Here is a 27435-nt window from a genome sequence, read left to right as displayed (position 1 = left end):
ATAGGAATTAATTTAACATATGTATTATCTCAGATACTTACTTTTTTGGTGAGAACACTTAAAAATACTCTTAGGAATTTCAAAAATACATTTTTAGGGCTGGAGTTGTAGCTCAGTGTTAGAGTGCTTGCCCAGCACAGGTGAGGCACTGGGTTCAATCCTCAGCACCACATAACAAATATAAATAAATAAAATAAAGATATTGTGTCCATCTACAACTAAAATATTTTTTAAAAATACAATATTAACCGTAGTCACGATGTACAACAGGTCTCATGAGATTATGTATATTAGTCTCTCTGTTTTTTTTCATTGCACATGACCTCTAGAAGCATCCATATTGTTACAAAAAAAAAAGTTTTAAACAGTTTTCAAAGGAAAATGTATGAATAGCCAATAGGTATATGCAAAGAGGTTGAACATGACTATTCTTTAGGAAATCACAAACCAAAACCACAAACAGCTCCTAAGTAAATCATTGTTTGTCATGGTGGGGCATGCCTATAATCTCAGCAACTCAGGAGGCAGGAGGATCACAAGTTTAAGTCCAGCCTCAGTAACTTACTCAGATCCTGTCTCAAAATGAAAACTAAAAAAAGGGACTGGGGATGTGGCTCAGTGATAAAATGTCTCTAGGTTCAATACCCAGTATCCAAAAAACAACAAAATTATTATATGATCCAGAAATTCCAAAAATTTATGGGCATATACCCAAAAGAACTGAAAGCAGAGTCTCAAAGAAATATTTGTATATTCCTGTTCATAGTAATATTACTCATGATACAGGTTGAATAATCCTTATTCAAAATGCTTGGGACCAAAAGAAGTATTTTAGATTTTGGACTCTGGAGTGTTTGTATATACATAATGAGATATCTTAGGGATGGGATCCAAGTCTAAACACAAAATTCATTTGTTTCATATATACCTTATACACACAGCCTAAAGGTAATTTTATGCAATATTTTTAATGCAGTCATATGAGGTCAGATGTAGAATTTTCCACAATGAATCATGTTGGTGCTTTAAAAGTTTCAAATTTTGGAGCACTTCAGATTAGATATGTTCAATCTATAGTCAAACTCAAATGTCCATCAACAGAGAAATAACCAAAATGTGGCAAATACATACAATGGAATATTATTCATCCTTAAAAAAGAAGGTAAATTATGATGCACACCACTCCAAGGAAGAACCTTGATGACATTACTCTAAATGAAATAAGCCAGTCACATAGGACAAATATTGTATGATTCCACGTATAGGAAGTACCTAGATAGTCTAATTCATAGAGACAGAAAGGGACTAGGAGAATGGAGAAGTGGGAAATAAACATCTAATGATTACAGAATGTCAGTTTTGCAAGATGAAAAAGTTCTGGAAATTCGTTGTAGAATAAAATGAAAATCCATACTATATACTTAAAAAGAGTTATGATGATAAATTTCATGTTACATGTATTTTATCACAGGTGAGTATTTAAAAAGAATGACACAGAAGATTTCTAGGATGACTGCCTGAGTTCTTGTGTACCCATCCCCCAGTGAGTAAGCAAAACTGGTGAAAAATTATTTTTTAAAAATCATTTACAGTCTCTGGAAGTTGTCCTAAAAGCATACAGCAAATGAAGATATTCAAAAAAATCTAACAGGAGAATGTCTGCAGCATTTGAATCAGTATCTTTCCCCACCCTTTCCCACCCCTAGTTCAGCTTAAGGGAAATTTTGTCCTACATGGGTGCAGCTAAGCTTGCAGAGCTCCCTTCTAATGAGTGTAGAGACAAGGGATCCCTTTCCCCACCCAGAGGTTATGGGTTTCTACCCCAGGTGCATTGCACCCTCACCCAACTGCAATCTTCTGGGCCCCAGTGTATTAGTAAAGCAGTGTTCACACTAAGATGATCAGAGGTCTGAAGGTGACCACTCAACCAGTATACTGGCTCAGGGGGAAAGGCAGTTCATAGAAAAAGAGAGCTCTGAAGTTCTCCTCAAAGAAATAGGTTTTATTTGAAACACTGTGTGGGAAAGTTCAAACTTTTTTTTTTTTTAATTGTAGATGGACATAATAACTTTATTTTAATGTGGTGCTGAGGATCGAACCCAGTGCCTCACACATGCTAGATAAGCACTTTACCACTGAGCCACAACCAGCTCCTCTTAATTAAGAGCAGCATGCTAAACATAAGCCAATTGATTCATCAGAAAGAACTAGGAAAAGAGACAGCTAAGAGCTTTCCTGGAATCAGAACAAACCTTGGAGATGAGCCTCAAAAAACCTACTTGTCCCCAATCATAATGGGATGAGATTGGAGAAATTTGGGGGCACTGTTGAAAACAACGGAGCAATCAGCCAGTAAGTAATTAATGTAGCCAAACAGATGAAAGTGATACCAGCTAAGGCACACAGCTGTAAAGAAACATCAAGAGACAAAGCCTTGCCAAAACCAGCCTACCATAAGTAGGTGACTGAATGAACACACCCAAAACAGGGCTCTCTAAGAAAGATCAATGGCTTCATCTGCAGAAGATAGATTTCATTAAACAGTTTAGCCAAGTCACAAAACAAATAAGCACACAACAATAAAAACAACCCCCCAAATGAAGGAAGAGAATCAAGAGTCTAGAGTTGATGCAGTGTATGTGTAAAATGTCTGAGTTTTCAACAAAAAATGATTAGACATGCAAAGAACCAGAAAGCGTGACCCATACTCATGAAAAAGCAGGCAAAAGAAATTGCCTTTGAGAGGTCCCAGACATAAATTTAATAGAAAAAGACTTGGAGGAGTCATTATAAATATGTTCAAAGAAAGAAATCATGCCTAAAGAAGCAAAGAAAACTATAACAAGAATGTTTCATCAAGGGGCTGGGGTTGTGGCTCAGAGGTACAGCACTCGCCTAGCATGTGTGAGGCACTGGGTTCAATCCTCAGCACCACATAAAAATAAATAAATAAAATAAAGGTATTGCATCCATCTACAACTAAAAATATACTTTTTAAAAAAGTTCTGGACCTGAAAAGTACAATAACCAAAATTTCAAATTCACTAGAGTAGACCTGAACCAGCAGACAAAAAAACCTAGAAAACAGAATGAAGAAAAATGAACAAATTCTCAGAGCAACTTAACTGTCTCAAAATAAAAAAATAAAAAGGACATGGCTAAGTAGTAAAATGCCTCTGGGTTCAATTCCCAGTAAAAAAAGAAAAGCCAAGACATATCCACCACAAAATTTTATAATCCTTATAAAGTTTTCAAATCTAACATTATGAAGGTTCTTAGATATCTTTTCAAAATCCACTACACAATATAGAGAAACTGAATAAATAATAAAAAAATACATACATTTAAAAAATGGAAGACAGATTTTTTAAATATTCAGAAGGAAGGTACAAGCTGGGCATGGTGGCATATGCCTATAAACCCAGCTACTTGGGAAGCTGAGACAGGAGAATTGCATGTTTGAGGCCAGCTTCAGTATCAGAGACCCTGTCTCAAGAAATAAAACAGGAGCCGGGTTTGGAGATGGCAGGCCTGTAATCCCAGTGGCTCAGCTAAAGCAGGAGAATTGCAAATTCAAAGCCAGCCTCAGCAACTTAGTGAGGCCCTAAGCAATTCAGCAAGACCCTGTCTCTAAATAAAATAAAAAAACAGGGCTGGGGATGTGGCTCAATGGTTAAGCGCCCCTGGGATCAATTCCCAGTACCAAAATAATAATAATAATAATAAAATAATAATAACAACAACAAAAATAAAACAGGTTGGAAATGTAGCTGGGTGACAGAGTGCCCCCGGGTTCCCAGTACTACAAACAAAACAAAAGCAAAACAAAAAAAGGGAGATACAAATATGGAAAGGAAAAACATCAGAATAAACTGGTATTAGACTGAAACTGAATGTACCGCTGTGAACTTATGTTTTCCACACACATTTCCTAGCTTTATTTCACTGGACTGGTCTAGAAACAATGATATTCTAATAACAATGATCATACTAGGTGTGCTCAGATCCTTTCTCATAAATATCATTTCACTGAAAAGACACAGAGCTCACTAAAATCCTGATTTCCAGAACTGGTGCAGAGAAAGTATGCAAGGAATCTGGAATGATTTGTTTCAGAAATTGAAACATTCAAAGAGTATTGGGGATACAACAAAAGGTAGAATTAGTTTAAAGCAAAGCCCATTAGTCTAATCTGGACAACCTGAGGTCAAAATAAATAATGATAGCAAGAAATTACAACTGAAGAAATAAGAATCAAGAGTCCATACTAACAATATATAGCCTATCAAATAAGTAAATAAAAAGGGGGGAAAAGCAAAGTTATACCTTATAGTACAATTCACCAACACAAATGTAGGAGGAATAATAGCATTTAAAAAATGTGTCAAATCATCCCAGATTCAAAATTTCATTATCAGAGGATGCTGTAACTAACGGGTGAAATTTTAATGAGAAATGGGGTCTTTTTTTTTTTTTTTTGGTAGCAGAGATTGAACCCAGGGACACTTAACCACTGAGCCACATCCCCAGCCCTTTTTATATTTTATTAGAGACAGGGTCTCAAGTTGCTTAGGGCCTTGCTAAGCTCCTAAGGCTGGCTTTGAACTCTGATCCACCCTCTCAGCTTCCCAAACTGAGGGGAATGCAGGTGTCTGCCACTTCACCCAGCTGAGAATTGGGGTCTTTACACAGTTTCAAAGTATCTCTTCACAAAAATACTTAACTTTACACTGGAAAATGTGAGAGATACCATCTTACCAAATTATAAAACTATATTATATTATATAGCATTATATTCTCCTGACATGATACACTGAGAAGAAAGAATAACTTCTATGGTATTCCTGCCCAAAATACACATCCTGAAATCCAATCAAGAGAAATCATCAAATTGAGGGATAGTGTATGTAGTTACTGTCCTACATGCTTCTAAAATGTCATGGACAAATAAAGACTAAGGAACTATTCCAGATCAAAGGAGACTAAAGAGATGTGGCACTTAAATATCTAAAGGTATCATGTGATTGTGCATTGGACTGTGAACAAGAAAGGAGAAAAAAGGAAAACAAATTTATTTTATAAAATATATTATCTGGTAAATTGGCAGAATTTAAAAGGGGTCTATAAACTAAATGGTAGAAGTGTATCAACATTAATTTCCTGATTTTGATTTGCATACTGTGGCTATATAGAATGTCCTTGTTTTCTGGATGCACATTACAAACTTACTCAAACTTGATAAAAAAAAAAAAATTTGAATATGTGTGCTTATGTGTACAGAGGAAGAAAAAGACTGTATGTAAGGCAAATGGATAAAATTTTTTTGTACTATTCTTGCATCTTTTTCTACATTGGAAATTACTTTGAAATAAAGTTTAAAAATTAGTGTATTCTTTAAAAAAAAATTGGCAATAAGAAGGAAACTTCTGGATCCTGACCTATAGATTAATCATGTCCACTGCTCAACACTTTTGCCTGTGAATACACAACATTTAAAAATGTTAAGTATCAATATTCTCAAAAGCTACAAAATTAGTTTCTTGTGTTAAAGGTGATAGATATTTTTGTTCTTTCTTCTGATCACCCAAAAGGTAAATTCTTATCTTTAGAATTTCTAAGAAGTTTGATGAGGTATATGGTAGGTTACTAACATTTTCAGTGTCCTCTGCTCTAAATTGAAGGTTAGCACCATGTGACTGTTAATGAAATGTGGCCCTTAAAATACATATTAAAAAGAGAAACAACAGCTGGACCGGTGCAAAAAATGTCTATAATGCCCAGCTACTCAGGAGGTAAGGCAAAAGGATCTAAATTTGAGCGAGCCTGAACAACCTAGCAAGACCTTGTCTCTAAAACAAACAAACAAAAAGAGTGGGGGATGTAGCTCAGTGGTAGAATGGGTCCAATTGCCAGAACTGTAGAAAGCAAGAGAGAAACTGATAGAAAAACTGGTAAAGTTCACAGAAAAGTAAATCTCAGAAGAAATACAACCTGTCCAAGCATGTACTGTCTAAGTGTTTGTAGAATTATTTATAATTTCAAAACTTGAAAATATATTATAATGAACACCAGTTGTAATAAGTCACACAAAATATTCATCAATAAGGTTAAATAAACTTTTAAATCTTGAAAAATATATTAATTTCAGTATATTTTAGCATTAGTACTTATAAAATATGAAATACTATCCATGGTAAGTGATAGATGTCAATTAATTTGTCTCATTCTACCTATTTCTATAAGCACAGAAAAAAACTTGGGGGGACTTCACACTAATCTAAGGTAGGTAACCTTAAAGGTAACGTACTTTCAATTTTTACTTTATGTACTTACATATTTTGTTTATTGTAGTTGGTACTAGAGGGATTGAACCCAGAGCCTAGGCTCTATTACTGAGCTACATCCCCAGCCCATTTTTATTTTTCATTTGGAGACAGAGTCTCCCTAAGTTGTCCAGGTTAGCCCCAAACTTGCCATCCTCCTGCCTCAGCCTTCTGAGTTGCTGGGATTACAGCTGGGTATATATATATATATATATATATATATATATATATATATATATATATATATGGTACTGCTGGGCCTTGTGCATGCAAGGCAAGCACTCTATCAACTGAGCTATATCCCCTCCCCAATTTTTTTAAACATAAGGCATATATTAATTATGGATCAAAAAGTAAAGAAAAGAAAAAAAAAAACTTATCTTACTAGTATATAACCATAAATTGACACAAAAAGAAATTGGCATAAACACTACTTCTTGGGAAAAAGGAAAACCTCTTAGTACCTTGATTTCTCATTGGAATGGTTAGCAGAGCAAGATATGGCAACAGCTGAGTTTGGAGGCATAAAGCTGGTAGGCAGAAGTCAGAAAAAAGTGCTTTTGCTGCCATGCAGTTTTCCCGATACTGTTTGGGAAAAAAAATGATAGGAAAATGAAATTTTAAAATATAGTTATGTGTTCCAAATAAACTGTTTATTATATCACATACTGTGTGAGTTTACATACCACAAACATACTTTTGAGAGTTTATCTAGAAGGAATCCTTTAAGATTTTTCCTAGCATTATCTAATATTATGTTACATGAGCAACAACCTCACACATCGTGTTTATCAATCATTCTGACTGTATCAAGAGGCCATGTCTAAGTGACTGACCTATATAATATAGGCTTATATAAGAACACTTGATGAAGTTGATATAACCATGAACCTGTTTGACAATGTAGTTTTTTTTTTTTTTTAGTAATTTTTTTACTTGTTGATGGACCTTTTATTTAATTTATTTATATGTGGTGCTGAGAATTGAACCCAGTGCCCCACACATACCAGGCAAGGGCTCTACCACTGAGCCACAACCCCAGCCCCAACGATGCAGTTCTTGAACATGCTCCACCAATGTTAAAAGTTCTCAGAATGTGTCTGTGTAGTTAAGTGATGAATGAATGTACATCATGAGTAACTAGCAGTCACTATGGTGTACATCAGACCTCAAACTTATTTCTTCTAATTGAAATGTATATCCTAGGTTTTAACTAAACTAGGATGTAACTAAACTTTGATTTCAGTAAAATTTGTGCTTTCAAATTTTGATATTTAAAAAAATTTTTTAAAAAAGACCTTAAAGAAAATGGTCCTTTTTACATTTTTATAATCATTCCAAGAAAACCGCAGGCTTCATCAACTTTTATTTTACTAAAATAAAACCTTTTTCTTTTTTCACTTTAAAAAACAAAACAGTCGGGGCTGGGATTGTGGCTCAGGGATAGAGCACTCGCCTAGCATGGGCGGGACCTGGGTTCGATCATCAGTTCCACATAAAAATAAAGGCATTGTGTTGTGTCCATCTACACCTAAAAAATAAGTATTAAAAAAAAAAGTCGTATATATACATATACATGTATATTTATATCTTAATTCACATGCAATAAAGTTCACTTTCATTCAAAGTATACTTTAAAATTTTACTTTATTTTTACCTTTTTAAATATTAGAAACCACTGAGGTTTGTGTAAGGGTCGAAAACTTGATCCTCCTCCTTGGCAATGAGCAAATCCTCGGGCTTTGTTGGAATGCATCACACCTCTTGTAGCTACAGATGTACTATATTCCCTGAGTAAAGAGCGTGTCTAATAAATGAGACAAGATATGAAATATATGAGATTTACAAAATAGTGTAATAATAATATTTTTTTATTATTGTTATTATTGTTGTTATTTGGTACTGGGAATTGAACCCAGGGGTACTTACTCACTGTACCACATCACCATCCCTTTTTATTTTTCTTGTTTTGAGACAGGGTCTCACTAAATTGGTTAGGGCCTTGCAAAACTACTGAGGCTGGCTTTGAACTTATGATCCTCCTGTCTCAGCCTCCTGAGTCTCTAGGATTACAGGCTTGTGCCACAACATCTGACTACAAAATAGTATTACTCATACTACTAAGGCATACATAAAAATTAACTTAAATATTTGGTTACTATGTGTTCACTTTTCCCAACATTACTGCAGCCCTAAAAATAACAGTGCTACAAAATTATTTAAAGCAAATTCAACTTTGACAAAAAACCAAATGCAGTGGAAGAACTCTGCATGGGTCTTGGATAGGGGTGAGGTAAACAACTGTACATACTTTTTTTTTTTTTTAAAAGAACAAGGTATTTTTAAATTTTTTTAAGATTGTTGATGGACCTTTATCATATTTATTTATATGCAGTGCTGAGAATCAAAGCCAGTGCCTCTCACATGCTAGGCAAACATTCTACCACTGAGCTACAACCCCAGCCCTTTAAATACATTTCTGAGGCAACTGGGGACAATAAATTAATGTTAACTTTCTTAGATTTGATGTTATAGAACAGTATCTTTATTAATGCTTTAAGTATTAAGTGTCATGTTTGCAATTACTTTCCAATTATTCAGTCAATAACAAATGTGTAAATACATAGAGATTAAGCAAATGTTCAAAACATAAAAAAACTAGTGAACAAAAAGTTAAATATAAGCCAGGTGCGGTGGTGCAGGCCTGTAATCCCAGCAGCTCAGGAGGTTGAGGTAAGAGGATCATGAGTTCAAAGCTACCCTCAGCAATGGGCAAGGCACTAAGCAACTCAGTGAGACCTTGTCTCTAAATTAAATACAAAATAGGGCTGGGGATGTAGCTCAGTGGTTAAGTGCCCCTGAGTTCAATCCCTTGCACCCCTACAAAGTTAGAAATATACAACCTTTCTTTTTTTTTTTTTCTTCTGGTATCAGGGACTGAATCCAGAGGGTGCTTTACCACTGACTTACACCTTCAGCCCTCTATTTTTTATTTTGAGACAGGATCTCACTAAATTGCCAAGGCTGGCCTGGAACTTGTGATACTGCTACCTCAGCCTCCTGAGTAGCTGGATTACAGGTGTGTGCCATCACAGCTAGCAAGGGTGTGCAGGTCTTCAATGTACTATTCTTCCAACTTACCTATATGTTAGAAAATTTCGAAATAAAAAAGAAGCAATTATATGAAGATATAAAAAATGACAGAGGGCTAGGGTTGTGGCTCAGCGGTAAAGTGCTTGCCTAGCACATGTGAGGCCCTGGGTTCGATTCTCAGCACCACATAAAAATAAATAAATAAAGGTATTGTGTCCAACTACAACTAAAAAAATAAATATTAAAAAAAAAATGTCAGGGCTGGGGCTATAGCTCAGCATTTGCCTAGCATGCGTGAGACACTGGGTTCAATCCTCAGCACCACATAAAAATTAAAAAACAAATAAAATAAAGGCATTCTGTACATCTACAACTACGAAAAAGTTAAAAAAAATGACAGAAGTTTAAGATGATGATATATATATTAATTACCTTGAGTTGATTACTATCAACTGTATACGCGAATCACAATATATTACATTGAGCCTCATAAATATTACGTGGTAAACAAAAAATATTTCTAAAGAATTATAAAAAAGTTAAGTAAATGAGACAGGCATGGTGGCACATGCCTGTAACCCCAGCTAATCAGGAGACTGAAGCAGGAGGATCCCAAGTTTGATAGACCCTGTCTCAAAATAAAACATAAAAAGGGTTAGGGATGTAGCTTAGAGAAAGACTGCCATTGAGTTTAATCCCCAATACCTAGAGGAAACAAACAAAAACCACACACACTACAATGCCGAGTAATGAAATCTATAGTTATTAATGCCATTTCAATATTTATAACAAAGAAATATTAACATATTAAAACAGTGTTGTCCAGAATAATTTCTATAATGATGGAAATAGTCTGTAGTAGGGTTGTTCAATACAGTAGCTACTAGTCACATGTAGCTATCAAATACTAGAAATATGTGGCTATTGTGACTGAGGAACTGAATGTGGCTAGTGACTGCTGTACTGATCAGGGTAGGTAAAGATAGTAGAAAAAACATAGAGGCTGAGCATTATGGCGCATGCCTGTAGTCCTAGCTTACTGAGGCAGGAGGTTCACTTGAGGCCAGGAGTTTGAGACTAGCCTGTTCAATGTAGCGAGACCCTAATCACAAACAAATAAACAATTCTGATGCTGGGAATTGAAACCAGGACCTTGTGCATGCAAAGTACATGCTCTACATTAAGCCAACCTCCAGTTAATGCAAATTTTATAATAATCTGTATTTCAAATATTTTTTTAATTTTTAAATGAACAGTAGAACAAGATGTACAGTCCTTGTCTTTATAATTTCAAATGGTTATTATTTTTATATATAATTATTAAGTATATTATCAACAGAAAAATCAGATAACTTACTGAGGCTTCTTTATAAACACTGGATTGGATTAATTCATTTTAGCATAGTAATTAAGGAGTCAGAAAATTATGTCAAATAATTAAGGATAAAAGAAAACTTTCTTTTCTCAGTTCTAAGGAAATACAAACATAAACATTTAGGTCAAATGGTCTTACATTCCAGTCACCACTGAGGACATCTGCAAAACTGAGAAATTCACTGGCTCTCACAAGGTCATCTACTTCCATGAAGAAATCTATGTAGTTTTGGTGGAGATATAAATTAAATAACTCTCCTGGCATGTGAGACATTTCTACTACTTCCTATAAAAAGAAGCAGAAACATATACATAATTTTGATCAAAATATAATTGTATATATGCACATATGTAATATATGCTTGGTAAACAGTACTAAGTGTCATAAAGACCTTACCTCGGGTTGAATAAGTAATGTATCCCGCTCATGCTCTGATAAATGAGATGGCAACCGAGGTGAGTCCAATTCTGTTAAAGGTGCTCCTATAAAAAAAAAAAATTCTGCAATTATTTAAAATAATGCCATTTTTACAATTAGCATCTTTTATTTGAAGATTTAACACTTCAGACACATAATGCCAAAATACTGAACAAGCTATTAAAAATTAAAAACAACAAAATAACTGGAAGTTTGCCAATGGTATTACTATTAATAAGAACTAAATTTGAAATTCCAATGCCTGGATTATGCTTTTCCAAGCCTAAAACATTCCACTTTCTCAAAGCACTTCTCATTTTACCTTTCTAGATCTGATTGCTTTCTTCCTTTGATTCATTTCAATATAAAACTCTTATTCAGGGCTGGGATGTAGCTCAATGGCAAAGCATCTGCCTTGCATTCGCAAAGCCCTGGGTTCGACCCCCAGTTCCAAAAAAGACAAAAAAAAAAAAAAAAAAAAACTCTTATTCAATATAAAAACTCTTTACACATTTTATTTACTATGTACAAAGATGCTGCTCTCTGCCTGGGAGAACAGTAATCCAGTTCCCTAAAGCAAGAGAGGTCATTGGCAAACACTGTAGAAAAAAAAAAGGGGGTGAAAGGAAAAGAATCAGGTGAGAATGGTCACTAAGATACAGAGGTGAGAGGATCCAGGACACAGGAAAATTTCTACTGCCACCTAAGTGATGGCCATTTCATTTTCCCTATGTGGCATGAAGGTTTCCACAAAGAAATCCTAATTTCTTCCTTCAGAATTATTTGACTATAAACTGATATTGGCTACATAAAGAACAGGAATTTGAGATTTCATTCAAAGGAGGGACAATTTGGGAGGATAGGAATGAGCAACAGGGATAGATGGGGCAAGAGGCAGAAGGCATCAAAAATGGAGAAGATGGCAATGAACACTTCTGGTTGGGGGTCAGCAAGTTATTGAAAAGTAGAGAAATTTAAGAGGAGCAAAAGAAACCTTAAGTTACCTGGCTATTTGCCTAAGACCCTCTTGCCTAGAGCCTAATGCTAGGAGAACTCTGAATAGCAATTCTTGCCACTCAAACTCTAGATGGACTGATGTCTTACCTTTAACAAACTATAATTTTAATAATTTAAAGACATGAATATGGCTGACATTAGGTTTTTTGTTGTTGCTGCTTTGTTTTGTTTTTGTGGAACTGGGAATTTAATCCAGAGGTATTCCACTACTGAGCTATATCCCAGCCTTTCTATTTTTTGAGACAGAGCCTCACTAAGTTGCTGAAGTTGGCCTCCAACTTGAGATCCTCCTGCTTCAGCCTTCAAAGTCACTGGGATTACATTTAATCCTGTTTATAGTCAGAAAATACTTCATATAGTAAAATGTACTTTCCTGCTATGTCTTAAGCCTTGCCAGACAGTATCTAACCTAGCCCTGGCTCTTGTAACAAAACAAATACATGGCATTTTAAAAAAAATGCGTCATTTCCATTTTGAGACTAATATCCAATAAAAAAAAATGCACAAAATTTCTTACTTTTACAATACAGAATTTTCCCCAAAGCTCTGAAGAGAAAAAGAGAAGCATCTTTTCCACCAATAGCTTGAATCTCTTGATTTTCAAAAACCCTATCAGGTTTTTTGACTCGCTTTGATTTTGACAGCGCAGCATCTGATTTTAATGATACTCCTTTTTTCCTTGGCCACAAATTGCTCTCTCCTAAATAATATACACCAAAGTGACAATACTTAAAATAAAATCAAAATATGAAATTAAAGTTAAGAACATTTCAGTTAATTCCAATTAAAATTTTTTTTTAATAGACAATAATTATAAAATACATGAACTGTGTCAGAATCCTCTTTAGGAGGCTAGTAAAAATGGAAAAAAATGGGGCTGGGGTTATGGCTCAGTGGTTGAGTGCTTGCCTTGCCTGTGTGAGGCACTAGGTTCAATCCTCAGCACCACATAAAAAAGTAAATAAAGATATTGTGTCCATCTACAACTAAAAAATATTTTAAAAGAAAAAAGAAAATGGAAAAAAAAGGTTATTTAAAATTATCTCATAATCTCCAGCACCAAAAGAAAAAAAAACTCATGATGCCTATTGCAAATTTTCACATACATAATGACACGTTAATGCATTAGTATCATCTTGGTTTCTCATGGTGTTATATATACCTTACCGCCTTTGGTGCATGATATACACTATTTAATCCTCACAGCAAGTCTATGAGGGGGGAATAATTATAACAGTTAAAGAACTGAATATAAAGAATTTAAGTAACTGGCTTAAGGTCAACAGTGAATAATGAGAACCCAAGAAGTCCAGATTCAAATCGTAGTATTTATTTCATTAGGCCGATCAGAGAATTAAATTGGAAAAACCATGGAATTGCTCAGATACTTCTTGATCTACTCAAAAATTATATTCTTCACTTTAAAACTTCTGAGCCCAGAGCAGTAACATTAGGACTCCAAATTGGTTCATGTTAATTTTTCTACCTCATAGATTCCAGCACTAAACTTAAGCATGTTTGTTTTGTTTTTTCCATAGAAATATGCGAAATTCTGATTTTATTTTAAAAAATGTTTAATTATTTGTGGTACTGGGAACTGAACCCAGGGATGCTCCACCAATGAGCTATAGTCCCGGTCCTTTTTATTTTTTATTTTGAAACAGGGTCTCACTAAATTGTTGAGTCTGGCTTTGAATTTGTGTGGTAGTCCTGCCTCAGCCTCCTGAATAGGTGGGATTATAGGCCTGTGCTAGTGTACCCAGCTTACTTAACTTATTTTTTTATTTATTTTTGGTACTGGGGATAGAACACAGGGGCACTGAACCACTGAGCCATACCCCCAGCCCTTTTTTGTTTTTCTAATAGACAATAATTATAAAATACGTGAACTGTGTCAGATCCTCTTCTTTAGAGACAGGGTCTCACTGAGTTGCTTAGCCCCTTACTAAGTTTCTGAGGCTGGCTTTGAACTTGCGATCTCCTGCCTCAACTTCCGGAGCCACTGGGATTACAGGCGTGCGCTACCACACCTGGCACTTCACTTACTTTTTATACAACCCCATGAGATAGGTTCTTATATAAAGAAAATAGAGGCACAAAAAATGAAGTTACTCACACAGGCCTACCCAACTATTGCTAAGACTGACCTTCAAATTTTGATCCTCCTATCTCAGCCTCCCAAATTGCTGGGATTACAGGCACATGCCATCATACTTGGTAGGCCTATCCACTTGTTAAGTGACAGAAAGAGGATTTTCCCTAATAAGTGACTTTAAATAATTTTAAAAGGCAAAGTAGCAAATCATATAAATGAATCCAGGTTTGTCTCAAACAGACATAAGTTCTTTGCACCAAGCTTCAGAGTTACATACGTAAACAATGATATATTTATAAAGGGGTGTATATTCATGTGTGTATGTATAAAATTTTAAGTCACTGTATCAATAAAAGTGTAGATAGGTATAATCCCCTCTTAATGGAGATATGTTCTAAGAACCTCAATGGATGCCTGAAATTTCAGATAGTACAATGCTCCATGTACTGTTTTTTCCTACATATATAACATACACAAATTTAATGCCTTTCCAACTTAACTAAGTATTTATCATGTACTGTGTCCATATGCAACTTTTATAAGTTTGAGGTGTGACAACAAAACTAGCACAATTTCTTTTCCCTTTCATATTTTCAGGGGTAAAAGATTCCTTCGTATCAATAGATCTCAGCAATCCCAGCATACAATTTTTTTTCTTTCCTCATTAAGACAAGAACTTTCAACTTCTCACTTAAAAGCTAGCACTTTATGATTTCTCTTTGGCATATATGAACTGCCAGCATCACTACTCTTGCACTTTGGGGCCATGATTAAGTAAAATAAGTTGCCTGAATTGTGATGCCATGATAATTGATTTGATAACCAAGATGGCTCCTGACTATCAGGCAGGAAACAATGGACAAAGGGAAGATTCACTTACTGGGTAAGACAGCAAAAGATCTCATTGGATTATTCAGAATGGTGCAAAATTTAAAACCTGTGAATTGTTTACTTCTGGAATTTTTAATTTAGTATATTGAGACTGCAGTCAACCATACATAACTTAAACCACAGGTAAGGGGAACTACTGTATATCAATTATAAGTTAAAATATGTTTAATTTAGGTTGGGATTATTGCTCAATTGTAGGGCATTTGCCTAGCATGTCCAACATCCTGAATGTGATCTCCAGAACAGCAAAAATAAATAAATACAAATTTAAAAAAGAAAGAAAAAGATTAGTTTTATTTCATTTCATGAATAATTAAGAGAAAGTCATTCATCTATCTAATGCTATACAAATGTATCTTTTATAGTTACCTTTTGAAGAAGAAAACTGGAGGCTGTTTATTGCACTTCTAATATCACCAGAACATCCTTGACAAAGCAATTCTAGAGAAGTTTTATTGGGGACAATAATTTTTCCTCCATTCTAAAATGAGAAAATTAAAATTTAGAAAGACTTTTCCTTAAAAGAAAAAAAAAATTGTAAAGTTAATGGAGGTGAATTATATTCTTTCAAACTTAAATGGCAAAAATATCTCCATGTTAAACACTAGTGTTTCAATGACTTAGCATAGCTTAAGATAAAATTCTAGGAGTATTAAATATTGTTTCTCTTTTTACTTTGACCAGGTTATATTTCTTATAGTTCTTATTTTCTCACTATATGTACACATGTACACATGCACACATACACAAATAAGGCTGTTTCATATGTTTCAGACATATGTCTATTTTTAAGATATGTATGAAAATCTAAATATATATCTATATATGTTTATATCAATTTACCATATCCTTGTAGTGCAAGTATAAGGCAAGAAAATTTTACCTACCTCTCCTTCTTCAGAAATCCCTAATGGTTTATTGACAAATGACTTACGTGACCCTTCATTACTTATCCCACTTTGGATACTGTAACAACTGATTATTGTAGGAAAATAATACTATACTACAATCCTTCAATGTGTAATTTTATTTTAAAATTTACTAACTAAACTGTTGCAAGAGTTCCTTATGAAAAAGTCTCCTCAAATCCCAAACTTTGTCTTAAGTGTTAACATTAGTTAGTATCTTTTCAGACCTAAGCTCTTCTCAAACTTGTGGGCTCAAGTGATCGTCTACAAAGCCATCTAAGTGGTTGGGACTACGGGTGTGTGTCACAATGTCCAACTATAAGTTTTTTTTTCAAGATTTTTTTTTTTTTTTTTAAGAGAGGAGAGAGAGAGAGAATTTTTAATATTTATTTTTTAGTTATTGGCGGACAATACATCTTTGTATGTGGTGCTGAGGATCGAACCCAGGCCGCACGCATGGCAGGCGAGCGCGCTAACGCTTGAGCCACATCCCAAGCCCCTATAGTTTAATTTGTTTTATAAATTGCAAATATTATCTTATGTGCTCATGACTATGTTAATTTGTTTTATAAATTGCAAATATTATCTTATGTGCTCATGACTATGTTTTAAATTTGTTTCATTTAACTTTGTTAATGCCTTCTGTTATTTCCTAAGTTTTACATTTTTTAAAGTAAATCTTACATCAGTTATTCTTTATGATTTCAGGGATTTTATTTCTTTCCCCTCTCCAAACTCAATATTTTTCCTTACATTCTTCTAATATTGATTTCTGTATTTAAACATTTAATTCACCTAGAAATTTCTTAAGTGTATAATATGAAGTAAAAATACAACTTTATGGTTTTATCTATGTATATCAAATGGTTTTAACACCATTTTTTGACTTAAAGTCTACTTTCCCCAGAGACTTAAAATGCTACCTACATTATATAGAAAATTCCCATTTACACATGTAGATCTATGTCTGTGCTGTCTTCCCTTTTCATTCTTCTATTTTATTATTGTGCCAATATGACACAGTCATAATATCTATAGTTTCAGATTATGCTATATTTAGATAGTCTTTCCCTTCATTGTTCATTTACAAAACTTTCTTTCTCTTTGCTGTGAATTCCTGTTCCAAATTAACTTTTACTTTTGTTATTAATACATCTAATCAAAAATCATTTTGCTGAACTGGGTGCCATGATGTAAGCCTGTAATCTCAGTGACTTGAGAGGCTGAAGCAGGAGGATTACAATCCAAGGCAGTCTCAGCAATTTAGGTGAGACCCTATCTCAGAATTAGAAAAAAAAAAAAAGGGCTAGGGATGTAGCTCTGTGTTTAAGTACCCCTGGGTTAAATCCACAGTACTCTATCACACCCCCCCCCCCCACAAAAAAAAAACTGTTTTGAGGGCTACGAGGTAGCTCAGTGGTAGAACGTGTTTTAGCCTGAACAGGGGCTTGGATTCAATCCCCAGAACCAAAATTAAAAAAACAGAAAACCAAAAGTCCTTGGTAAAACACTGTTTTGAGACGGTATTTGTTTTTAAATATTTCTAAATATAGCTGGGCACAGTGATGCACGCTGTAATCCCAGGGAGGCTTAGGCAGAAGGATGACAAGTTCAAAGGCAGCCTGAGCAACTTAGCAAGACCCTCAGCAATTTAGTGAAACCCTCTCTCAAAATAATAAAAAAAGGGGTGAGGATATAGCTCAGTGGTAAAGTGCTCCTTCAATTTCTAATAACCCCACCTCCCCAAAAAATCTAGATATGGATTATTTGCCAAAAAGAAAATGCAACTTGAAATCACAATCCTTAGAGGCTAAAGAAAATCCCATGAATGTTAATTGTATTACAAACATACAAATGTGACTAAAATCACGTAAGATGCCAACACTTTTAATATAATTAAGGTAAAAGACATGAGAGATTAAACCGTTCTTTCCAAATGCCTATACTACATTATCATTCTTGGAGAGCCTAAGGCAATATCATAACATATGATCTTATATATGCTTGAAAGACTTGACTAGTGCATTTATTATTGCTTCTGTGATATAAAGTAACAAGGATGACATCAAAACTATACTGGTTCTAACATTCTTTGACATCAATTATTTAGAGTTAAGTATGTTAATTACATAACAAAATATGGCATCTATTTCGACTATACAATATAACTTTTATTGTGTGTGATTCTGGGGATTGAACACAGGTCCTCACACATGCTTGGCAATTGCCATACACATAGCCCTAACAGTTGTTATTTATTCATTAAAATGTTTAACCCTCAAAACAATCTCTTCCTTGGACATTTCCCTCACTTCTTGTAATTGCAACAAAAACTATGTGTCATGCAAGATCTGGGTGATTTGTGGCAGTAAGACAACCTAGAACCATGTGGCTGGAAGAAGTTCCATCAATTTATTTTAATATCATCGCAACTTGGAAGACAGAAAATATGATGTATCAAAAGTGACAACAGCTATTTTACAATAATGTAAATACTATTAACATTACTTACTGAACTGTATACTCTTACATGGTTAAGATGATAAACCATTATTTCACTTTTAAAATTTTTATTTTTGCAATGCCAGAGATTGAACTGAGGCCTTGTGCATGCTATGTAAGCTCTCTACTACTGAGCTATGTCCTGAGCCTATGGTATGTCTCATTGCCACAATTTTTAAAAAATGTATGTTTGTGTTTAACTTTATTTTATTTATCTATTTTTTATGTGGTGCTGAGAATTGAACCCAGTGCCTCACACATGCTAGGCATGTGCTCTACCACAAGACGATAACCCCAGCCCCTATATGTGGCTTTTTATTTATTTATTTATTGGTTCCAGGGATTGAACTCAGGGGCACTTAACCACTGAGCCACATTCCCAGCCCTATTTTGAATTTTATTTAGAGAAGGGTCTTACTGAATTGCTTAGTGCCTCACTTTTGCTGAGGTTAGCTTTGAACTTGATATCCTCCTGCCTCAGTCTCCTGAGCTGCTGGGAGTACAGGTGTGCACCACCACACCCAGCTTGTATGTGTGTTGTTAAATGACAAGGGGACAATAGTAGAAATGAAATGTTGATGATTAAGATATCTAGATTCCTGAAAATACTTTCTTGATGATAACAATTCAGAGCCATAAGACAAGCAAAAGGAAAATTGTAGAAAAAGGTTAGAGAGCTTTTTAATTGATATTTCTTACATTTGCTAACATGAAATGCCTTATAAAATTTTTGAATCCTAAAAACCAAAACCACGTCTCTAACTCCTCTAGTTTACATGTTATGTAAGTGGGGCTTTCTGTAGATAAAATGTAATATTAATCAGAGAATTACCTTATTAGCTTCTATAGTCACTATTCGGTTAAGAAATTTCATCATAATGGTTGGTGCCACAGGGTTGAAACTGTAAAGTTTTATAAAGAAAGATGGTGTTAAATGATTGATTTCAAAATACAACATGTATGTAAACATCATAAGCAGAAATTTATTTCTCACCTAATGTTTGCGATAGAACACTCTTCTTGAATTTCTTTGGGAAAGAGTAACCTATGATTATTATCTCCACTGGCACTGTCAGAGATTATAAATATAAGAGGACACCGGCCAATCTGTACATACTTCCTAAAATAACAAAAACCAACAATGTTGACATTTAAGCCACTTGACATATAATGACTTACTTAATTACCCACCCTCCTGCTTTAATGGTATGGATTGAACCCAGGGCATCATACATGCTAGCTGAACACTACATTCATTAATCCCAAACGACAATGCAAAATTTAAGAATACTGTATTTCACTAATATTTACCTTAGAACTTCATGTAAAGTGTGAGAGTCTCGATAAAACTGGTTAGGTAAATCCTATTAAAAATATAAGACCAATATTAGTATTAGTATTCCACTGCATACTTATTTTCAGATTTATATTTATTAAGATAAGAAGAAATTTTATTTATCCAATGTATTTTAACCATAACTTTCAAATAAATTATGAGAAACATAAAATAGCTGTTAGCCTAAATAGTAAAATGTACTAACAAATACCTCAATTTTCAGATCAAAGTTCTCAGGGTCACTTTAGCAGCTACAGTATGGTGAGAAATAATTTTCCAAATATTTCCTTTGTTTTTCTATACTTAGGCTATTACATTTGTAAAGTCTATTAATTTAAAGCTACTCTATTGTTAACCTACAGCTATGTTATTTAAGGTTACTGAAAAAGCCTTTATGTTTTGGTAATCACAAAGCAACTATTATTGATACTACGTAGGGAGTTAATGTTAACACATAAGATATCTCACAATTGTTTACTAAATAGCTATGACAGGGTTGTAAAAGGTCTTCTTACTTCAACCAGAATTATCTTCTTATCAGTTCTCAGATCATCTCCAAGCATTTGTAATTTGTTATATTTTGTTGCTCTTAGTAGAAACTCTCTGAACACTGCTATCTGAGATTGATATGGAAATGAATGGAAGTTTGATTCTGAAAGAAAACACATTTATCACTTTAATTTTCAACAAATTATACACTAATATTATACACATATATACACCCATGTATAAATTTATTTCCATATACATGATGTAGCCCACAATATGTTAAGATTATTTTATAATGAAACAGTCTCCAATACTGTAAAATTGTTCTAATTTAAAAAGACAAGGATCAATACTGACAACAGTAAATTCTCTGTATCAATGATGTATCGGGGTTAGCTGACTTTAGAAAACAGCTGTCAGTATAAAATTCATACAATTGGTAAAAATATCTCTGACTTTGGATGACACAATTAAGGCTCTTGAAATGGGGGCTGTGGTTGTGGCTCAGGGGTAGAGAGCTCGCCTGGCACGTGCGAGGCCCTGGGTTGGATCCTCAGCACCACACAAGCATAAATAAATAAATAAAATAAAGGTATTGTGTCCAACTATAACTAAAAAATAAAATATTTTAAAAAGACCCTTGAAATGAATGCAAGATTATAATTATTGTTGATAATAAAGGTTTAACAACAAAAACAGGATGGCTGATTTGTCGACTTAAAGACAAAATGTCTCTTAAGCTATGTTTCACATAGAAGACTTTAAATGAAGATTTATCTGTCAAAAGTAATGTTAGTATTTGGAAAGCAGCAAAAATTCCAGGAGCATGGGGTACTTGCAACAAAAAGTTGTATTTGCCAAATACATAGAGCATATTAAAGAAGAGCCTGGAGAAGAGATTTTTGAGGAATACTCTACATTAAAATGTCTTTCTAAACAACCCCTTTTACTTCTTAATGGTTTAAGAGATTATGGCTACCCCCAGTTTAACCTTTTATAGTATAAGCAAAACTACAAAAGATTAAAATGATAGTGCTTGTCAGGCTTGGTGGCACATGCCTGTTATCCCAACAGCCATGGAGGTTGGGGCAGGGACTGAAAAGTTCAAAGCCAGCCTCAGCAACTTAGTGAGGCCCTAGGCAACTTAGAAAGATAAAAAATAAGGGCAGAGGATGTGGCTTAGTGGGTAAGTACCCCTGGTTCAATCCCTGGTACCAAAAAAAAAAAAAAAAAAAAGAGTATATAAACATGTGTGTAAAGTTATAAAGCTATTTTATAGCTTTAAAATGTTATAATGATTATTTTTTTGATGTTTGTCTTAAATCCTCCTTCAAAATTCAAAGACCCTCTTTGCCTTATGTTTTGATCTAATTTGATTCTCACAAGTATTTACTAATCTAAGCTATCTTATCAGGAGGCATATTCCTTTAACACATCTTTTTTCTTTGAACTGGGGATTGAACCCAGGGGCACTTAACTACATCTGCAGTCCTTTTTATTTGAGACAGGATCTCATTAAATTGCTGAGGCTGGTCTCCAATTTGCAATACTCCTGCCTTAGCCTTCCTGAATTGCTGAGATTACAGGCTTGGCTATACACGTATGTATGTGTATATATACATATACATATACATACATATATACATATATATATGTATATGTATATATACACACACACACACATAAACACACACATATGTATATATATATGTGTGTGTGTGTGTGTGTGTGTATTTAAGAACTTTATAGTTTTACATAGTAGTTGGGTTCATCCTGTCAAACTATACATGCATAGAAATTGATTTCAGTTTTGGCTAACAGATCTTAAAGCTTGATTTCCATTTAAACAAATGAAAAGAACTTACACTATATAATCTCCATAAACATTAAAATATAAGAGTTTGTTACCTAACAAAACAGTTAAGATTTAATCCTCAAGGAATGCCATTCTCTCCTAAGAGCACCTTTCCCTTCTATTGCTGAGATTACTTCCCTTGGAAACTGGAAAGTATGGGAAAAATGCACCCATTTAGCTTCATTTGAAAGCTCCATTAAGCACAAGTTTCCCCTGTTATTACAATGTCTTCACAACAAACCTTACCAAAATTAAATATGTCCTTGAAATCATCCTTTTGGAAGTCTGGTAAAACTGGATTAATCCATTCTTGAACTTGAATACCATGTTCTTTTGACAGTATTTTTATAGTTGTTGTCTTTCCACATCCAGGAGGACCTGTTATTAATAAAATAGATCCACCCTAAAACCAAATACAAACATTAATTAAAAACCAAAATCAGGGCTGGCATTGTGGCTCAGAGGTAGAGTGCTCACTAAGCCTGCATGAGGCACTGGGTTTGATTCTCAGCACCCACATAAAATAAAGGTACTGTGTCCACCTATAACTGAAATATTAAAAAAAATAAATAAACCACCAAAATCATGTGGAGCATGCCTGTAATCCCAGTGGCTCGGGAGGCTGAGACAGGAGGATATAAAGTTCAAAGCCAGCCTCAACAACTTAGCAAAGCCCCAACCAACTGAGCAGAGCCTTCTCTAAATAAAATATAAAAAGGGCTGGGGATGTGGCTCAGTGGTTAAGAGCGCCTGATTTTAATCCCCAGTACCAAAAACAAAAACAAAATCATGAAGGCCAGGGTGTAGTTGAATAGAGTGATTGCCTAACATGCATGAGCCTGGGGTTTGATTACTAGCACCACAAAAAGAAAAAAACAGAACAAAAAGACAAAAGCAAAGCATGCAAATCACTAGAATGCTACAATATTAATTTTGAATATTCCTTCTAAATATTATTTATTACTTTTACAAATATTTATTGAACATCTGATAGAAGTATACTAAATTTCAGTTAAACAATTTTTTTACATAAAATTAGAGAATGTTAATTCCTAAATAACAAACCCCCTTTCTGATAATACCTCAATTCTTAAATTACATTCTCCTCATGTACTGTTCTGTAGCCAAATTAAAACCACCAAACTTTTGCTAAATTAAGGCAGTAAAGCCTGAAACAATGACTTTTAGAGGTTCCTGAACTCATAAAAACCAATCTTAATATATAAATTTGCAACAGAACATTATTTAATATTATAAAAGCAAAACCTTCTTTTTTGAGAAGACTGTTTGGATATTAGTTTCTTTTAAAAAATGTATATTAAAATGCATATTAGCAGGGCATCGTGGTGCACACCTATAATCATAGCAACTTGGGAGGATGAGGCAAGTTTGAGACCAGCTTCAGCAATTTAGAGACTGCCCCCACCCTCAAAAAGTGGAGGGGGGATTGGGGATACAGTTCAGTGTAAAACATCCCTGGGTTAAAACCAAAAAACAATAACAACAACAAAAACATATTTACCAGACATAGAGTTTGTGGGTCTTAATATCATTAACTCATACAGTAAAATTTATCTACTTTTTGGTACTGGAGATTGAATCCATGGGCACTTTACCACTGAGCTACAGCCCCAGAACTTTTTATTTTTTATTTTGAAACAGGGTCTTGCTAAGCTGCTTAAGACCTTGCTAAACTGCTGAGGCTGATCTTGAACTTGGAATCCTCCTGCCCTAGTTTCCCTAGTCGCTAGTATTATAGGTGTACAACAGCACCCAGCTTTATACAGTAAATTTGATTACAAGGTTAAAGCTAAAAATGTATGAGGGGAAAGATTTCCTATATGCAATGATGGGTTGTAATACTTGCTCATCCTTTTACCTTTATTATCCGGTGTAAGTAAGGGTCTGTGTACTTTAATCTAGAAGACAGCCAGTCCCACTATAAATATGGCAATACATGAGTTATACGGTTACTGGCCATGAGAGTTCAGTGTTAATGAAACAGAAATATAAATTAAATAAGGCATATAAAACTGATATGTTGACAAAAATGTGACCAAAAGTTTACAGCCACCCAATTCTGAAATTTTCTTAGGAACGGCAGTTTAGTATTCTAATGAATGAACTTCTGACTACTTCAAATAATGAGAAATTACTATACTGTCAAGCAAATCAGTTAAAAAAAAAAAAAAAAGGAAGCCCATACATTTGAAGATAAACTTCTTTTTCAAGTATGACAGCTAAGTGTCTGTTTTATAGCACAGTAGTTAGAGCCACGTGACAGATGTTTTGCTGACAGTAATATAACTAGAAGGTCATCTCTTCTGTTACTGGGGATTGAACCCAGGGGTGCTTAACCACTGAGCCATATCCCTTGCCCTTTTTATTTTGAGACAAGGTCCGGCTACATTGCTTAGGGCCTTGCTACATTACTGAGACTGGCTTGGAACTTTTGATCCTCCTGCCTCAGCCTTCTCAGTCAGTGGGCTTACAGGTAAGCACCAACATGCTCAGCTCATCTTTATTAAAACACTGTAACAGCTGGTGTGGTGACCTATGTCAGTAATCCTAATTACTTGGGAGGATGAGGAAGGAAGATCAAAAGTTCAAAGCCAGGTACTTTTACCACTGAGCTGCATCCCCAACCTTTTTATTTTGAGATAGGGATTTGATAAGTTGCTTGGTTTTGTTTGAACCCAGATTTGGGTTCCTTCCTGCCTCAGCTTCCGAGCTGTGGAGACTACAGGTATGCATCACTGTGTCCACTTATTTTTTATTCTGAAACTGTCTTGCTAACCTGCTGAGCATGGCCTCAAATTTGCATGTGCAGCTCCCCAACTGTTTTTTTTTTTAAATGTCTTTTAATTACTAAATCATTGAAACATTTGTAAAATGAAAAGTATATGATTGGTTAAAATCCAACATCTTGGTGGGGGAGATTTTAGAACTGTAGAGGAATACTTCCCCCAATACTTCTATATGTACACACCTAAGTTTGTCCAAATGGTAGCATAATAGTAACACCTTCCTAGACTCAAGACATGATAACGTTTATACTAAAAGAATATTACTAAGTGAGAAAACATTGTAGACAATAAAAAATATATACTACTAGCTTGGGTACAGATCAAAAACAAATCAATAAGACAAACCTTTGATAGAAGAGATAACTACCTAAGAATCTGTACTAAGAGAGATGAGTGAGATTTCTGAGATATCAAAGGCTGACACTGAAAATCCACCTCAAATATATTATCTTTTTCTTTATTTAGGTTTTTAAAATTTTATTTATTTATTTCAATTAGGTATATATGACAGCAGAATGCATTTTGATTCATTGTACACAACTGCAGCACAACTTTTCATTTCTCTGGTTGTACACGATGTAGCGTCACACCATATGTGCAGTCAGACATATGGTGTGATGTACTTAGGGTAATGATGTCCATCGCATTCCACCATCTCTTCATATCCATTATCTTACCCTAAACCACACAGTTAGAGCCACATGCCAGACAGAAAGGAGCCTGACTCAAGAAAGAAGGATGTGTTCTCATCAAAGCATCTAAAATACCACTCCTTCATCTCCAAGTTGAAAATTTAAAGGAAACCCTAATGCAAACAATGGACTTTGGCTGTCAGTGACACATTAATGCAAGTTTACCAATATTAACAAATGTACCAATCTGGTGGAGATCTTGATAACAAGTGTGGTTATGCACATTTGGGGGCAGAGGATATTTGAAAAATCTCTTATCTTCTGCTCAATTTTGCTATAAATCTAAAATTGCTCTAAAAAAAAAAAAAAAATAAAGCCTACTAAAAAATTAAAGGAGCCAAGTGCAGTGGTGCAGGCATGTAATCCCAGTGGCTCAGGAGGCTAAGGCAGGAGGATCATGAGTTCAAAGCCAGCCAAAGCAAAAGCAAGGCTTTGAACAACTCAGTAACTCTAAATAAATAAATACAAGGGCTGGGGTTGTGGCTCAGTGGCAGAGTACATGCCTTCTATGTGTGAGGCACTGGGTTAGATTTTTCAGCACCACATATAAATAAAAACATCAACACCTACAAAAATATTACAAATAAATAAAATACAAAATAGGGCTGGGGATGTGGCTCAGTGGTTGAGTGCCCCTGAGTTCAATCTCTGGTACCAAAAAAAAAAATTCAAGAAAAAGATTAAGAATTCATCTTGCTTTTTCAGTTGAAACTGTATTTCAAAGTAACTAGTCCTAGCTAGTAATGGCAAAGTTTTCTTTCAAAGAAAAATGCTTGCTAAATAACAAAAAAGAAAAATGCCTATTATTAATTCCAGAAATAACAGAATTATTAGAAAATAACCATTCAAAACCCTAATTACATAAGTGATTCAGGTAAGGATCAAAAATAGATGCTAGGGCTGGGGATGTGGCTCAAGCGGTAGCGCACTCGCCTGGCATGCGTGCAGCCCGGGTTCGATCCTCAGCACCACATACAAACAAAGAGGTTGTGTCCGCCAAAAAGAAAATAAATATTTAAAAAAAAAAAAATAGATGCTAAACCAGGTGCAGGAACACACTCCTGTAATCCCAGGGATTTGGGAGGCTGAGGTTAAGATAATCATGAGTTCAAAGTCATCGTCAGCAACTGTGTGAGGTTCTAAGCAACTTAGCAAGACCCTGTCTCTAAATTAGAAATATAAAAAGGGCTGGGGATGTGACTCAGTGGTTAAGTGCCCCAGTACCAAAAAACAAAAACAAAAAAATTTTAGGTTACAGGAAATGTAAATACAGGACAGAAAAAGTTCACCATCATCAGAAGGAAACAACCTGACAAATTCAGAATGTGAGGCCTCCATCAGCCTACAGGCCTCATTCTATCTCTCTTTTTTTATTTTGCAATACTGGAAATTGAACCTAAGGGCACTTTACTGAGCTACATCCCCAGCCATTTTTATTTTTTTTGAGGCAAAGTCTTGCTAAGTTGCTGAGGCTGGCCTCAGCCTTATAATCTTCTACCTCACTTCCTGAGAAGCTGAATTACAGGTATGTACCACCTTGCACGACCCTGGGTCTCTTCAATTAAGTCAATGTCTTAGAGAAAAAGAGAAGATAAATCCAAAAAATAAAATAAAATAAACCTAAGGGATATAATA

The 27435-nt window shown here is 34.7% G+C and overlaps 1 protein-coding gene across 4 annotated transcripts in view; it reads right to left on the bottom strand.

Annotated features, from left to right (window-relative positions):
- The window catches only part of Rad17 (RAD17 checkpoint clamp loader component), a 36194-nt gene that overhangs the window by 2860 nt on the left and 5899 nt on the right, over positions 1-27435 (bottom strand). For all 4 annotated transcript variants that reach the window (XM_046456154.2, XM_046456153.2, XM_046456155.2 and 1 more), the window contains exons 5-15: positions 22548-22704; positions 20473-20609; positions 19933-19985; positions 19616-19741; positions 19454-19523; positions 15581-15692; positions 12743-12925; positions 11188-11273; positions 10930-11076; positions 7981-8130; positions 6788-6908 (exon numbers count right to left, since the gene is read on the bottom strand). In XM_046456154.2, coding sequence (XP_046312110.1) covers positions 6788-6908; positions 7981-8130; positions 10930-11076; positions 11188-11273; positions 12743-12925; positions 15581-15692; positions 19454-19523; positions 19616-19741; positions 19933-19985; positions 20473-20609; positions 22548-22704 — 1342 coding nt within the window. The remainder of the gene's footprint in view (positions 1-6787; positions 6909-7980; positions 8131-10929; positions 11077-11187; positions 11274-12742; positions 12926-15580; positions 15693-19453; positions 19524-19615; positions 19742-19932; positions 19986-20472; positions 20610-22547; positions 22705-27435) is intronic.

This window comes from Marmota monax, unplaced genomic scaffold (assembly GCF_021218885.2).
Source record: "Marmota monax isolate L192 unplaced genomic scaffold, Marmota_monax_Labrador192_F-V1.1 WCK01_AAM20220418_F8-fsc00130, whole genome shotgun sequence".
Taxonomy (NCBI): domain Eukaryota; kingdom Metazoa; phylum Chordata; class Mammalia; order Rodentia; family Sciuridae; genus Marmota; species Marmota monax.
This window is presented reverse-complemented; position numbering and strand designations above follow the sequence as displayed.